At 38.3% G+C, this 17336-nt stretch overlaps 1 protein-coding gene across 1 annotated transcript in view; it reads left to right on the top strand.

The window, feature by feature from the left end:
• Positions 1 to 17336, top strand: part of grin2db (glutamate receptor, ionotropic, N-methyl D-aspartate 2D, b) — a 66097-nt gene that overhangs the window by 28921 nt on the left and 19840 nt on the right. Inside the window, exons 5-8 of the mRNA XM_077721491.1 lie at positions 2400 to 2920; positions 4720 to 4834; positions 14607 to 14812; positions 16592 to 16760. Coding sequence (XP_077577617.1) covers positions 2400 to 2920; positions 4720 to 4834; positions 14607 to 14812; positions 16592 to 16760 — 1011 coding nt within the window. The remainder of the gene's footprint in view (positions 1 to 2399; positions 2921 to 4719; positions 4835 to 14606; positions 14813 to 16591; positions 16761 to 17336) is intronic.

The raw sequence follows: 17336 nt of genomic DNA, 5'->3' as shown, positions 1-17336 counted from the left end.
AGATGCGCCATCATCTTGCAAAACTCAACTTTTAAATATGTATATAATATACCCTGTGGATGATGGACTCTCAGTGGAATAAAACAAAAAAAAACAGGTGAATTTTAGCTAAGCGCTAATCTTGCCCAGGAAGACTCATGGTTTTGGCTTGTACCTCACTCTCCATTCTCCATTGTATGTCTGCTTCAACTTCTTTCTTCTTTTCTATATCCACTAGCCACCATTTTTCATCCATTCATTCTCCTTCAACTCTCTTTTTAACTTGCTAAGCTTGTTTAAAAACACCTATCTTTTGTCTCCATATTTTTTTACAGTAATCCCTTGAATATCGAGGTTAATGTAGACCAAACATGGCCGCGATAAATGGAAAAAGAAATCGGAAAGTAGGGTTACTCCTATCAAAAAAATTAATAGTTGTAGGTTCATTGTTAGTTATCTTTAATATAATATAAAACAATACAATCTATTAATTTAATCTTCAACTTCAGTCTAAAATTAAGGACTCATACTTTTTAAGATTATAAAAACCATGCAATGTGTTTTTTATCTTACAATGTACAAAATATTTACCGTATTTTCACGACACTAAGGTGCACTTAAAAGTCTTACATTTTCTCCAAAATAGACAGTGCGCCTTATAATCCAGTACGCCTTATATATGGAAAAAACTGAAAACCAAAAACGAAAAACCACCACTGTCGGATATTAAAAAAACACAAATGCCTGAACTGAAACAATACTGTTAAATATGCAGATGCCATCTTAATTTACAAAATCTTCCATCATATAGCTCCTCCCCCACTGCAAGATTTTATAGAAAAAAAAATCCAAAACATCAACAACGGCTGGCTCTAGAGGTGACTGTGTAGTGAGTGCTTCATACCTGGAAGTCAATATTTTCACGACTATAAGGCGCACCTAAGTCATAAATTTTCTCCAAAATAGACAGTGCGCCTTATAATACAGTGCGCCTTATAATACAGTGCACCTCATAATACAGTGCGCCTCATAATACAGTGCACCTTATATATGGAAAAAATGTCATTCATTGGGGGTGCGCCTTATAATGCAGTGCGCCTTACAGTCGTGAAAATACGATAAATGCACACATATAATAGCATTACAAAATTAATCCCACATTGCAGTCAAAAAACGCAAAATAGTGAATTCGCGATAAGTGAAATCGCGATAAACGAGGGATTACTGTACTCTCTTACGTGTTTCTTTGCCCAGAGACTAGTTTCCATTCCTCCCCTAGTGCCATGTACCCTTCCTTGTTGACTTGCATCTGTGTGGCCACGCTATGACTTAACGTCTAGTTTGTCGTCCGTCTCGCATGCCTACGGTCAGGGTCTCAATGTCGTCGACAATGTCCCGCCCGCCCGGCATGGCCGCAGTGTTACTATGGCAGTATGTGATTGTGTGTTTGTGAAGGGCATGTGTTTTGTAATTCCAAGGCTGCACTCTGCTAGTGTCACCGTTAATATAACACAGTGCCTGCGGCTTGTTGCCAACGTACAGCTCCGGCTTTTCTTTGAGATGTTGTGTAGTGAAAAGGCTAATAAACACTTGTGATCGTTAAGTGATGCCGTGTGAGTTTTGCGTTATATACTCGCCCCCTTTTTCCCCCCGCTTTCCTGGCACATGCAATTTATGATAATGTCCACTATATTTTTCATGGCTTGATCCCGGGATCAATTTTTCTCTTGAATCTCTTCTGATATGTCTTTTGTTCCATTCCTTCTGCAGCTTCCGCCTAGTCAGTCTTTTCCGTTGTGTGTTCCTTTCTTTCTCTATTTTCCGTGTGTGTGTTTATAACACAGATTCTCTCCTAACCCTCTTAATTTGCTCTCCCATTCTGTATTTCTTCCCCTCCACGTCACTCTCATCCCCCTTGCTTAATTCACTGGAGGTTTATTGGCATGCCGGCATGATTGTTTTGCCAAGCCATTACAGTTCAAAAATCCAATGAATGCGCCATTCTCAAAACGGCCTTTCAGTCTCTCAATCTCCCCCCCTTAGCAGAAACCCCTTTGGTCAATTTCCCAACCATCCCTATGAGATCCTATACACTATTACAGCTGATTTTTCCTCCCCACGTTTTCCTTCCTTCTCTCTTAGCATCCTCATCTGCCTCCATCTTACACAAATACAGTTTATCGCACCAAGCCACGACTTGACATCGAGTATTTCATCTTCTTCCTTTCTTTACCCCTCAATCCTTTTCTCAATTCCATCCTCTCTCAGGAACTGTGTATGTTTTCCCATCTCTGATTAGTTCCTTCCATTCGCTGTCACCTCCTGAATAATATACCCGCTTGAGTCTTATCACATCATTTTACGGCAGTTTCCCCTCCTTTTTGGCAAAACACCTTTGACCGTGGCCTTACCTATCCAAGCCCCTCCTCCTTCCCAACCAGTTCAGATGCACCTCAGCTCCAGCTCTATCTTTCTCCCTTACTTCTCCAACCCTGTCTCTCTCCATGTCTCCCCCTGTCCCCCTCCTTATCTCACTAGCTTGTATGTGTGTGTTTGTGTGTGTGTGTCTCCCCACCTGCCCGACCCCACCCCGCTTTCCTGCTGTGCCCCAGGTCCGCTTGCTGTACTGCTCACAGGAGGAGGCCGAGCAGGTCTTCCGAGCCGCCTGGGCCGCGGGTCAAGCCGGACCCTCGCACATGTGGTTCGCCGTGGGGCCGGCGCTCTCGGGATTAGGCATGGAGAACCTGCCCAGGGCTCTGTTTGCCGTGCGGCCTCAAGGGTGGAGGGACGAACCCCGCCGCAGGATCGCGAGAGGCGTGTCGGTGTTGACGCACGGGGCCGTGGCCATGAGGAAGGATTACGGGACCACGGGTGGGCCCAACTTTGTCACCAACTGCATGACGGACTCCAATCAGACCCAACGGATGCGGGGCAGGATGAGGTGAGCGGATAGATGGGAGCCAGACGGGAAATTCGAAAGGGGGAGGCGAAGAGAGTGGGTGCTCGGACGTTTGGTCGCCGGTCTTTTGGTCGCCGGTCAAATGGTGACAGAGTTTACTGTTGAAACCAGCTCTCAAAATTATATTTAGAGTTTCATATCTAAGAGAGAGAGTTTAATATCTAATTACTGTTTAACATCCAAGTACTGTATAACATCCAAGTACTGTTTAACATCCAAGTACTGTTTAACATCCAAGTACTGTTTAACATCCAAGTACTGTTTAACATCCAAGTACTGTTTAACATCCAAGTACTGTTTAACATCCGAGTACTGTTTAACATCCGAGTACTGTTTAATATCCGAGTACTGATTAATATCCAAGTACTGTTTAATATCCAAGTACTGTTTAATATCCAAGTACTGTTTAATATCCAAGTACTGTTTAATATCTAAGTACTGTTTAATATCTAAGTACTGTTTAATATCTAAGTACTGTTTAATATCTAAGTACTGTTTAATATCTGAGTACTGTTTAATATCTAAGTACTGTTTAATATCTAAGTACTGTTTAATATCTGAGTACTGTTTAATATCTAACTAATGTTGAAAACAGTAGATATTTAGATATTAAACTCTCTCTCATGAATATAATTTTGAGAGCTGGTTTCAACAGTACTTAGATATTAAACAGTACTTAGATATTAAACTCTCTCTCCTAGATATTAAACTCTCTCTCATGAATGTAATTTTCTAGAGCTGGTTTCAACAGTACTTAGATATTAAACAGTACTTAGATATCAAACAGTACTTGGATATCAAACAGTACTTGGATATCAAACAGTACTTGGATATCAAACAGTACTTGGATATTAAACTCTCTCTCATGAATATAATTTTCTAGAGCTGGTTTCAACAGTAAACTTGCTGTCAACATTTGACCGGTGACCAAAAGACCGGCGACCAAACGTCCAGTCATGAGAAATTGAGAGTGAATGAGGAGGTGAATGCAGTACAATGAGTTCCTTCGACGCTGGGAGTGAATGGAGGTAACATGGGTGGAGTTGTTGAATGGAGGTGAAGGGATCGGGATTTTGGAGCTGGCAACCGCCCATGCAAAAGAGATGTTGTTGCTATGTCTGGCTGTGAGTTGGCAAAATTACCTCGGCATCTGTAGCAATCAGACCATGTCTCATGTATATTAATGATCCGCTTTAATGTATTCTTCTTAGCCCGTGCAAACAAACAGCGCACTCTCACATTTCGTCCAAATTGTTGTGCCTATCATCCACGTTCAATTTTAATGCCAATCATTCCAGCTCTTTTAAAGATAGTGTCAACATGACATCATCATATGGATATATTAGGCAGGAAAATGAGGCAAAGATTGAATTCATTACCTTATTTGCTGTGACATTTGTAAATGAATCTCAGTGCAAGTGGAGCAATTAAAAAGACATGATTAATGGATTGCTCTCATTTGCTTATGAACTACGTCCACTTTTCCAGATGCTATGGCTGCCATTTTTATTCACACTGCTATCTGCTGTTTGCTGTCTGCAACTACAAACTGATGGGGTCGAATTAACGTCAGATGACAATTAAAATGTCTGTCCGACGGGATTATCAGACAAAAGAACTTATTAGTTGCTTCGCAGTCCAAATCCTGGCAACACAGTGTGTCTGATTACTTGGGCATAGATCTAATCGCCAAATGAAGTCTGACAGCCACCAGACAGGATGTGTTTGCGTTTATAATCTTACCGTCTCTTTCTGTCTTCTCTGTCTATCGCCATACACAGGTACTTTAGCAACATCACGCTTGGTGGGCGAGATTACTCTTTCAATGCCGATGGATACCTGGCCAATCCTTTCTTGGATGTCATTTCCTGGACACCTGGGCGAGGATGGGAAGATGTAAGGACATGACATTAGGTTTTTTATTCATTCTAACCTTTGTTTGGATGTGTTAGCATTGTGTTTTGAGCTTGTTCTTACAACCTTATGTGGCTATTTGTTGTTGTTTGTTTGGAAGACACAAAACATAGACATATATTGACACAAAGGGTCCATTCTCACAATTCAGAAGGGCTTTATTTACCTCTAAGACATCGGAATCCAGTTTATATATATTTGCTAGTTGGCAAAAGTGGGCATTCATTTGAATGTTAGTGGTTGTGTTTAGAAGTTTAGAAGAAACATTCCAAATATGGAGTTGTTGCCTATGTCCAGCTTGTCTAGGCAATTAAACTCGGGCGTTTAAGGAAAACTACATGATATCAACCGCAGGCTAGACTTGTCGATTGCAAATTCCAGAACAAAAGAACATCTGTTTTAAAAGCAAATATAAGGACTAAGTAAGGAAGTAGGACATTATTGTGACTACCTACGCAATTTGAGTGACAATACAAACAGGATATTTGAGCCAAAATGGCCATAGTCTAGTGCAAGGGTGTCAGAGTCGGGTTGTAAAATATATTTTTAGATTTTACAAAATGATTTTCGAACTAAAAACTGAAAAAACTGATTAAAAAAATTGCAATTATTGATTTAGAAGGGGGAAAATCAGGAAATTTGATATACATCTATACTTTTCATCTTAATTTGATACTAAAACAGAAAGTCAGCACTCATGATTTACTTTCCCGGGCCACACAAAATGATGCAGTGGGCCAAATTTGGCCCCCGGGCCGCCACTTTGACACATGATGTGGTCTAGTGAGTTTATACAGTTAAGTACATACGATTTGTTTATGACTGCTCATGGGTAGCCATAAAAGGTATATTGATATTTAAACGTCTCTGGAAAATAAAAACAGTAGTGCAAAAATGCAACACAGCACATGTTGATGCTTTCAACTAAACTTCCAAAATACAAAGATATATAAACCAAACAAACTATACGTGCAACCGATTCATCTGGGATAGGCTCCAGCACCCCCCTGCAACCCGAATGAGGATAAAGCGCTTCAGAAAATGAATGAATAAATGTCATTTTACCGTGATGCAAACATTTATTCGACATGCAAACGTCTGCACGATGATGGCGATTTCACAAACATTTAGGCAAGGTATAATTCAATGCATTTATGTCAATGGCTATAAATGCATAACTTACCATTGTATATTTTGCAGCCTCTGCAAAAAAATGATTCATAATTCGGCAATTTACTGTAATGTAATACATTATTCCTCTTTTTTTCACCATAACACGCACTAACTGCCTACTGATGGCCAATTAGGGCAGCCGTGTATTTTTTTTTGCATTTAGTGGGCGTGTCAAAAGACGCACATTGTCTTCTGGGTAAAAAAAAAAAGATGGCAATGATTCACATTAGAAGACACATTCAAGACCGATCAAATTTGGAAAGATCGTCAATCCATAGATGTATTCTTTCAGAACTTGTCTGGTAGTAAACGGAAGAAAAGGTACACATTTTATTGACATTCATTAGGGTAAGTTTGACTTCCCATTGTGCTTTATAGTTTAAATCAGCTCCATTGCGATCATAAAGGTTAGTTGTACTGGAGATGGATGATTTTTTAAATGTGCAGGATGTTTGGATGCTTTTAATTGTTCTGTGGTAGTGTACATCGCAATCAGACACGATGAAACATGTTTTGTTGTTTTATCGTTTGTCAAAGTGGTGGCCCGGGGGCCAAATCTGGCCCTCTGCATCATTTTGTGTGGTCCGGGAAAGTAAATCATGAGTGCCGACTTTCTGTTTTAGGATCAAATTAAAATGAAGAGTATAGATGTATATTACATTTTCTGTTTTTCCCCCTTTTAAATCAATAATTGGAATTTTTCAATCATTTTTTTCACAACAACCACTATCCATTTTTCAAGATTCCCCCTTACCAACCCTAGCCCAATGTTCTCCTTAGTAAAGAGTGAAATTCTCCTTATTAAGTGAGAAAAAACATTTACACATTTACACACAAGGCACATAGAATAGTAAAAATGTACATTATGTAGTCCAGTAAGTCTTTCTGGCCTTTACAGTGCTACATACTTGACAGTTGTGAAATATATGGCTATATACCACCACTAGGTACTACTTTATTATTTGATTCTTCTTCTGATTCTGGACTGCTACTGTCAGGAAAACAGAGAACAACTTAATTTGTGTGGAACTTTGGCATCTTTGGGTTGTTGTTGTTGTGGTGTTGCCCTCAATGATGAAAAAAATGTTGTTAGAGGAGATTTGGTGCTTTTATTTCTCTATATGCTGGATCAACAAATCTGTGAATACGGTATTGGCATGTTGAAACTGAAAACTGACCATGAGGGACGGAAAGGTTGCCGTAAAGTTCAATATTCCTGAAAGTGCTGGAGGTGATAGAGATACTTACTTGCAGGATTTTTGAGAATCACCTTCTCCATGCACATTTTTGATAATTTTGCACAATAACACCGAAAAAAAACAGCCCAACACAATCAGAAGAAACCCCTGGTCGACCTCCATTTGAACAAATTTAATTTAGAAATTGATTTAGTCCGTCACAAGGTCAAATTGACACCATTAAAAACTTTAATAGTGCGAGAAATTATATAAAGACACATTTTAATCTTCTTAACAGTCGTAAAAGCAAAACACATAATAAGAAGCTCTGCTATTAGTTTGTTCAAACACTCTTGAGTCTATTATTTGACCATCTTTTGAGGAAAGCTGTCATGTTTTGTGTGAATTTTGAAGAAATACATTGTGCTACTCTGAAATATGAGTACCGTATTTTCACGACTATAAGGCGCACCCTCAAAGAATGTTTTTTTTCCATATATAAGGCACACTGTATTATTAGGCGCACTGTATTATAAGGCGCACTGTATTAAAAGGCGCACTGTATTATAAGGCGCACAGTCTATTTTGGAGAAAATTTAAGACTTAAGTGTGCCTTATAGTCGTGAAAATACGGTCATTGCTATTGACTTCCAGGTATGAAACACTCACTACAGTTACCTCTAGAGCCAGCCATTGTTGGATTTTTTTTTTTGAAAATCTTGCAGTGGGGGAGGAGCTATATGATGGAAGATTTTGTAAACTAAGATGGCATCTGCATATTTAACAGTATTGTTTCAGTTTAGGCGTTAGTGTTTTTTTAATATCCGACAGTGGTGGTTTGTGGTTTTCTGTTTTTTCCATATATAAGGGCGCACTGGATTATAAGGCGCACTGTCTATTTTGGAGAAAATTTAAGACTTTTAAGTGCGCCTTATAGTCGTGAAAATACGGCAGTATTACCTTCAGTGAAATCATTAAATGGCTGCGTTCAGGTGTTGATAAATTGTTTATGGTCCAAATGTTGTTACGTCATCCTGTTTTTGGTGCGTGAGAATGATTATAGTCATCAGTATGCCTCGCGATGTGGCCAATGGGTATGCAAGAGTTGTATTTTGGTGCAAAATGCACATTTTCTTTAATCGATAAGAAACAAATGTGCTGGTGTAGACATAAATATGTACTCCCGGCGTTCTTTTTTTTTTTTCTTTTTCAAGGTTCATTTTGAAAGAAATGAAAGAAAGCAGTTCTGATCAATAGATGCTGATTGTTCTCATTGTTGCTTGCATTCTTCGTTCTTTGCATTCCTTCGTTTTTTTTTTCTATAGAAAGTCTGTGCGTGGCTCATTGTGCCTTTTCTTCATAAATTACTTTCTTTTTCCATGAATGCCTCGTCGTGTATTTTTTGCTCGTATCAAGGATGAAATATTATTTTTTTTACATTGGTCAGAGAAATAGACAATTTTTTAAAATGTTTTTTATTTCATCAATAAGTCTCACGTCGTCATGTTAATTATGGCAAGCTTTCTAATGCCAGGAACCGCATAGTAGAGCACAGGTGTCAAAGTGGCGGTCCGGGGGCCAAATCTGGCCCGCCGCATTATTTTGTGTGGCCCGGCAAAGTCAATCATGAGTGCCAACTTAATGTTTTAGGATCAAATTCAAATGAAGAGTATAGATGTATTTTACATTTCCTGATTTTCCCCCTTTTAAATCAATAATTGTAATTTTTTAATCATTTTTTCCTGTGATTTTAGTCAAAAATAATTTTGTAAATTATAAAACTGTGTACTTTCTGTTTTAGAATCAAATTAAAATGGGTTAGAAGATTATAGATGTGTATACTATATTTACAGATTAGTCCCCCTTTTAAATCCATTTTCTCTGTGTTTTTAGTTCAAAATTATTCTGTAATATCTAAAAAAAAATATTTTCCGTTTTCCACTTTAATATGGAAATGAATTAAATAAAAATTGGGTCCACTTTTGAAATGAAAAACAAATGACTAAAAGAAAAATGTCCTTATTAAGAAAAAAAACCTCAAACAAACAGTTTTTAATGTTGCTTTTAATCCATTCATTAAAAAAATCTAAATATTATATCTTTAACGGTCCATCCCACCTGAAATCAAGCTGACGTTAATGCGGCCCGCCAACCAACCCGAGTCTGACACCCTTGCAGTAGTAGAGTATATGAGCATGAGCACAAATAAACACATTGTCGGTTCTCAGCCCCCCACTGGTCTTAAAAGCCCACCAGAGTCCAGTCACTGCATGCAGTCACCTGCTGACACCTGCTATATTCCTGAAATCCCTTTCAATTAGATGCTCCTGCGCTGGTCCTTGGACTCAAACCAAGGGTACCATACCCGCCCACCCAAAGGCACACACACACACAGACGGAGCCTTGACATAAACACCCATATGTACTTGCACACAAATGAGAGCGCAATTTGTATGCATATTAGTACCTCCTTTGCCTGAATCCTGCTTCGCACAAACACACAAAAAGAGGATAAGACCCCTGTATCTGCCTACGATGCACATCCACACTATTGGCGCTCTCTGAATATTTAATGTTGGCTTTACAATGACTGCGCCATTACCTAAAGCCCAGGAGCGTCCGGGCTCGGTGAAGGTTGTCAGGCGTCAAAGAGAAGCTCCGTTTAGCTGAGGGGAAAGCGAACAGATCTTCTGTGATTTTGTACAATGTCAATGGCTATTTGCGGTTTAGTTTTATGGCAGGAATTAAGTCTAGTGTTTTGTAGATGCCAAACTCAAAGATTCTGTTATAAAAATGCTGTAAAATTAACTGGTGGCTTCAATAATGTTGGGTGAATTACTGTGATACTCAAAACAATGTGTTTTGTACATGTGTAATTCAAAATGTTTTATTTTTAAACAGTACTTGGTGGTATTTTCTCAAATGTAAGCCGTATTTCTAACTAAAAATATCAAGGGTTGTGCTAAAATTAGACTTGACATGCGCAAAACTGCAAGGTGACAAAAACGAAATGCCATAATGCTAGACAATGCAGCAGGAACAGTCATTTATTTCAAAATAGAGAAAAAATTAACAGATGAAATGCTAAACAAAATGTATTTTGACGTATATGAATGAAATTCAATAACAATATAAACAGTATCTTGGACAAAACATGATCCCAATATAGTTGTTAAGCCTGATTGAAGGCCTTGTGGTCGATCATTATAATATCAGCCTTGATACCAGCGTTATGTGTATCCCATGCTGTTATTGCATCTAGAAGCTTGGATGCATGGTCCAATTCTAATTCTAGATTAATTAGAATATAGGTTTTGTGGTCAATCATTATAATATCAGCCTTGATAACTGCGTAATGTGTATCTCATGCTGTTATTGCATCTATAGACTTGGACACATGGTCCAATTCTAATTCTAGGTTAATTATAATATAGGTTTTATGGTCAATCATTATAATATCAGCCTTGATAACTGCGTAATGTGTATCTCATGCCGTTATTGCATCTAGAGACTCAGACTCAGGTCCAATACTGCGTCTAGATTTGCCAGCGCACAAAGAGCCCTAGCGTCACAAACTGTGAATATCTTTTCTTTTAAACTGAATTTTAAGTCATTCTTAAGAGGCTCGCATGCATAAATTAAAATCCTACCCACAAATCCAGCATTCCCATTGCCATACCAACAAAAACGTCAAAGCTACATTCAACAATCCCATCCAAACACGTTTCCTTACTCAAAAACACAGCACTTTTAAGTATAAATACCCTGAACGCACATAATGCAACAATATCATCATATTATGCCGACCGCCAAGCAAAATTAATGAAACATCCATAAACCATAAAGCATGTTAGCCCTTCAAAATCCATAAATAAAACACTTTATAATCATAATCCGCAAGGTTCAACGAGAGAGGATAGAAGAAACACTTACAGTAAATGGCTATACTCTTTTTGTCTTTATTTACTCTGTAATATAGCAGTTGAGAATGAATACAGTATATTGTTTATCTGTACTCGCTGTGCTCTGATTTAATGCCTGTTGCACAGCTGTGGTAGAAGCGGCAAGCTGTCAGTGTGGTAGCCTCCTCTTCGTCTCGCCTTCAATGTTTGACTTACAATCTGCGCAAAGCTGCCAAGCTTTTCTCAACCTGCTTAAGCAGCCACTGTAAACGCCATCCTCACTATATTCATGTATTCTCGCCAATATGTCGCTCAGCCTAAGGTTTGTAATGTTTTTTTTTGGGTGGGGAACGTCTCCTTAGTCCTACTTGTCAAAATGTTTTAAGGTGATTTTCATCATCAGGTGAACAAGGATAAGTTTCAAATGATGCTGCAAAAACGGCTGCTTTTTTGCAAGTTTAAAATCCTAAACAAATATATATCGTATTTTCACGACTATAAGGCGCACCCTCAATGAATGACATTTTTCCATATATAAGGCGCACTGTATTATAAGGCGCACTGTATTATAAGGCGCACTGTATTATAAGGCGCACTGTATTATAAGGCGCACTGTATCATAAGGCCCACTGTATCATAAGGCGCACTGTATTATAAGGTGCACTGTATTATAAGGCGCACTGTATTATAAGGCGCACTGTATTATAAGGCCCACTGTATCATAAGGCCCACTGTATTATAAGGCGCACTGTATTATAAGGCGCACTGTATTATAAGGCGCACTGTATTATAAGGCGCACTGTCTATTTTGGAGATAATTTAAGACTTAAGTGTGCCTGTTACCTCTAGAGCCAGCCATTGTAGATGTTTTGGATTTTTTTTCTATAAAATCTTGCAGTGGGGGAGGAGCTATATGAATGAAGATTTTGTAAACTAAGATGGCATCTGCATATTTAACAGTATTGTTTCAGTTCAGGCGTTTGTGCGTTTTTTAATATCCGACAGTGGTGGTTTTTGGTTTTCTGTTTTTTTTCCATATATAAGGCGCACTGGATTATAAGGCGCACTGTCTATTTTGGAGAAAATGTAAGACTTTTAAGTGCGCCTTATAGTCGTGAAAATACGGTAGACGTGACAGTAGAAAGGCAAACAGAAATGCAGGTTTCAGAGAGACATATTTTTAAAGCTATGTGGCACAAACTAAACAACGCAGACTCAAAGCATCGATGAATCTTAAAGCTTAGGTCTGCGGTGAATATGCATTTAGAGCAGACCGCTACCCGAAGGGCATAAAAATGCGTTCGTCAAACCGAGGCAAATTGACAAGGATGAAGATTTTTCTCGCCGTCTCAGCTATACTCATTTCTAAGCATGGTGGTTGAACAGAACTGGATGCATTTACATTGGTTTTGAAAGAGTAGGTTCTTGAAGTGATTACATCTGGCAATCAGTCGTACCCAACACTCCAATAAAGTCAGGTTTAAGGTGAAAGTTATTCAAGAGCCATTTAGCATTGCACTTACACAGTAGACTGTAAAAAAAACGATTTACTCACCTATGTTGCATTACTCATAGTTATTCCCGCTGTCTAATCAGAGCCTGTGTATACTGTACCTGGATGTCAAAAAAATATTGTTTATCACCATAGTTTCTAGCAAAAAGAAATGGTTTTACAAATACCATATTTTCACGACTATAAGGCGCACTTAAAAGTCTTACATTTTCTCCAAAATAGACAGTGCGCCTTATAATGCGGTGCGCCTTATAGTCGTGAAAATACGGTAGTTTAAAAAAGGGACCTAAAGGAAGGTTGTTTACTCATGTTTGCCTGCAAGCCAATTTTTTTGTGTTTTCTTGTGTATTTGTAATGCATTTTACTCTGAGCCATTACCCCAAAGTCATTATGCGTCGCAATGTATGAATGAATGACGAGCGCAACAAATCTGTATTATGAGTCTGGTGCCATCAGTCCGTGGATTCGGTGCATGTGCGTGAATTTGCCAGGTAATTGCTCCCGTCCAGCATAGCAATTATAATTTAGAGCACTGTGTTTCCACGTAAGGCGAATGGCCCCAATACCTGTAACAATATAATGGAAACTACCAGCACAAACGTGCCTGCAGTAAATAGTACCTTTTATGGAGATAATAACGTTCATTTTTTATTGAGACTGTCAGGGCAATGGTCATTAATCTCAGTGGTCATTTTGTGGTCATGTAGCTGCTCTGTACAGGTTCATTTTAGCAGCATAAGGAGGATGAAATGAACAAATCTTCTACAATGATTGGTGCGCTGCCTATGAATGGGACTTTTGGAGTTGGGTTCTCTTGCTATTCTTGTCATTCTTTTCACTATAAAAGAGTCTGTAAGCATTTCCTGAAAAATCTAATGACACGTTTTAAGATGAAGTCACAGCAGTTCTTCAATAGAGATGTGTTTAATTGCTTAATTCTATGGTGCATTGTGGGGTGCTCGGATGTTTGGTCGCCGGGCGTTTCGTCACTGGACGTTTGGTCACTGGACGTTTGGTCGCCGGTCAAATGTTGACAGGAAATTTACTGTTGAAACCAGCTCTCAAAATTATATTCATGAGAGAGAGTTTAATATCTAAGTACTGTTAAGTATCTAAGTACTGTTGAAAAAAGTAGATATTTAGATATTAAACTCTTTCTCATGAATATAATTTTGAGAGCTGGTTTCAACAGTACCTGGATATTAAACAGTACTTAGACATTAAACAGTACTTAGATATTAAACAGTACTTAGACATTAAACAGTACTTGGATATAAAAAATTACTTGGATATTAAAAAGTACTTAGATATTAAACTACTTAGATATTAAACAGCACTTAGATATTAAACAGCACTTAGATATTAAACAGCAATTAGATTTTAAACAGCAATTAGATATTAAACAGCAATTAGATATTACACAGTACTTCGATATAAAAAATTACTTGGATATTAAAAAGTACTTAGATATTAAACTACTTAGATATTAAACAGCACTTAGATATTAAACAGTACTTAGATATTAAACAGTACTTAGATTTTAAACAGCAATTAGATATTAAACAGCAATTAGATATTACACAGTACTTCGATATTAAACAGCACTTTGATATTAAACAGTACTTTGATATTAAACAGTACTTAGATATGAAACTGTACTTAGATATGAAACTGTACTTAGATATTAAACTGTACTTAGACATTAAACTGTACTTAGACATTAAACTGTACTTAGATATTAAACAGTACTTAACAGAACGGCGACCAAACGTCCGGTCACGGCATTGCGGTATTACTTGACTTAATATTGGGTCCAATAAAAGACTAAACTCCATACAATGGTTCTGTGTATTGGGTTCATGATATTCCACTTAAAATTTCCAGGTTAACTGTGAGTAAAGCTAAAGGATTTTTTTCAAGCAATACAAAATATGATGCAAAGTCTTGCAACTGTGCCTCTGTTTCATTGTGCTCATCTGTCTTCCCAGGTAGGCTGGTGGGAGAATGGCGCACTAAGGCTGCGCTATCCAGCTTGGTCCCGCTACGGGCCTTTTCTCAAACCTCCAGACGATGCCCAGCACTTGCGTGTTGTCACGCTGGAGGAACGACCGTTTGTCATTGTGGAGTTGGCAGATCCCGCGTCTGGAACTTGTATCCGAGACTCAGTGCCCTGCAGACGGCCCCTCAACGTCAGGTTTGATGCCTTTTGATTGGAATCCAAAAATTAGGTCATCCTTTCTAAATCAGTCAAACACATAAAATAGAAATTTGCTGCCTTTTAAGATCATTTACTTTGAATGGACATTATGTCAGGAAAAAGGCTTCTTGGAAACAAGGAAATTGTCTAGAAATAAATTAAGGGTTTGAGGCCAGAAGGGTGAGGGAAGGTAGCCAATCGGAGGCCAGCAAGGTTTAAGGTTGCTCTCCCTTTGGCTATGACAGTAATTCCAAAATAAATTACAGAACCCTATAAGTGTATTTATGATTAGACATTTTCAGACTTTGTGTTTTGTAGCTTTTCATAATTTCTTTCGTATTCTGAGAAAAAATTTAGCCATTAAGATGTTTTGTTAACCAGAATATTTTTTGCCTACATTTACTAACATTTCAAACCTGTTTTTGTTGAATATACACGTATATGCCCAGTTTGTGTAGTGAGAAGTTGTTAGAAAGCTGCCATAAAGACTAAAAGTAAAAGTCTTGTCTTGAATAGTAATACTTGTGTGATTAATTCATCATCCTAAAATGTTTCCTAAACTCTAATCTAAGTACACTATTGCAAAAGTCAGTGTTTTGGCCCATTTCAAAGATTTCCTTTGAAGTAAATTCCTTTGAATATCTAACAAAATGCAAGTCAAATAGCCTCCTGCAAACGTGTTGTACGTATTAGTATTGGATCACTAGCTGCAGGCTGATATAAAGGGAAGTTTTTCGAGCCATCAAGATGGCCTCCAACATCAGTCACCTTCCCAAACCGTGGTGTCTTCACCACTTGACCAAAATCAATATCGGGGCTTCTCTCCAGGGGGATAAGAGGGATGACTTAGAGCTTTGGGGAATTGCACGTGACCACAAAGAAGTTTTTAAGAGTTCATCAGCTCCTGAAGCCATGACAGCACCTATCCAACCTCAGTCAATCAAACTTGGCAGTTCGGACTCACATTATGGTGCTCGGACGTTTGGTCCCCGATCTTTTGGTCGCTGGTCAAATGGTGACAGAGTTTACTGTTGAAGCCAGCTCTCAAAATTATATGCATGAGAGAGAGTTTAATATCTAAATATCTACTGTTTTCAACAGTACTTGGATATTAAACAGTACTTGGATATTAAACAGTACTTGGATATTAAACAGTACTTGGATATTAAACAGTACTTGGATATTAAACAGTACTTGGATATTAAACAGTACTTGGATATTAAACAGTACTTGGATATTAAACAGTACTTGGATATTAAACAGTACTTGGATATTAAACAGTACTTGGATATTAAACAGTACTTGGATATTAAACAGCACTTAGATATTAAACTCTCTCTAATATCTAAGTACTGTTTAATATCTAAGTACTGTTTAATATCTAAGTACTGTTTAATATCTAAGTACTCTTCAATATCCAAGTACTGTTTGATATCCAAGTACTTTTTGATATCCAAGTACTTTTTGATATCCAAGTACTTTTTGATATCCAAGTACTTTTTGATATCCAAGTACTTTTTGATATCCAAGTACTTTTTGATATCCAAGTACTTTTTGATATCCAAGTACTCTTCAATATCCAAGTACTGTTCATTATCTAAGTACTGTTCAATATCTAAGCACTTTTCAATATCCAAGTACTGTTTAATATCCAAGTACTGTTTAATATCTAAGGACATTTGACCAGCGACTAAAAGGGACCAAAAGACGGTCGACCAAACGTCCGGTCACGCACATTATGTATCCTTTTTTTTAATCCTCTTGACTTCTTTCCAGTGCCAATCAAGAAGGCGTAGCTCCCATGAAGCAATGCTGCAAGGGCTTCTGCATCGACATCCTCAAGAGATTGGCTAAGATCGTCGGCTTTACCTACGATCTTTACCTAGTGACCAACGGAAAGCACGGGAAGAAAATTGACGGCATTTGGAACGGCATGATTGGAGAGGCGAGTGATGCGCTACTGCTGCTGCGGTAGTGGTGTTTTGCGTATTTGTGCCTGCTGGCTTGTTTACTCGCGCTGAATTTTCTGTCAATAAGCCGTATGGCAACATTCGTCAGCCCCCTGGGTGACCATTAAACACGAGGATACACTGACAGCGATAGAGAGAATGCGGGAAAAGCAGACAGTTTACACTAATTAGATGGACAGGCATGATGTAAACACACGCTCCCTCTTAATGCATTCCTTTGCATTTATCTAACGAAAAGCCCGCATCGACAGTGGCACAGAACCTCTGGCTAGTTATATTCGCCCTTGGCGTTTTATTTTTTCGGCTATGCAAGTTTTATGTTGCGTTACATTTGCATGACTTGAGCGGGTTGCGTAGGTTCAGTTCGAAATGTAAGGTTGGGAATGGTTGTCTGTCTGACAGTTCATGGTTTCGTCAGTTTTTCGCACAGTCAGCAGGGAGAGATTCCAGCTTACCTGGAACCTTTAAACCTATAAGCCGGTTAGAAAATAGATGAATATTAAGCCGCAAAAACATAGAAAACTGAAAAGCAAACAAGCAACAAAGACATT

The sequence above is a fragment of the Stigmatopora nigra genome, chromosome 7 (genome assembly GCF_051989575.1).
Source record: "Stigmatopora nigra isolate UIUO_SnigA chromosome 7, RoL_Snig_1.1, whole genome shotgun sequence".
NCBI classification, from domain to species: Eukaryota; Metazoa; Chordata; class Actinopteri; order Syngnathiformes; family Syngnathidae; genus Stigmatopora; species Stigmatopora nigra.
The sequence above is the reverse complement of the archived record's forward strand: the minus strand, read 5'-3'. Positions and strand labels throughout refer to the sequence as shown.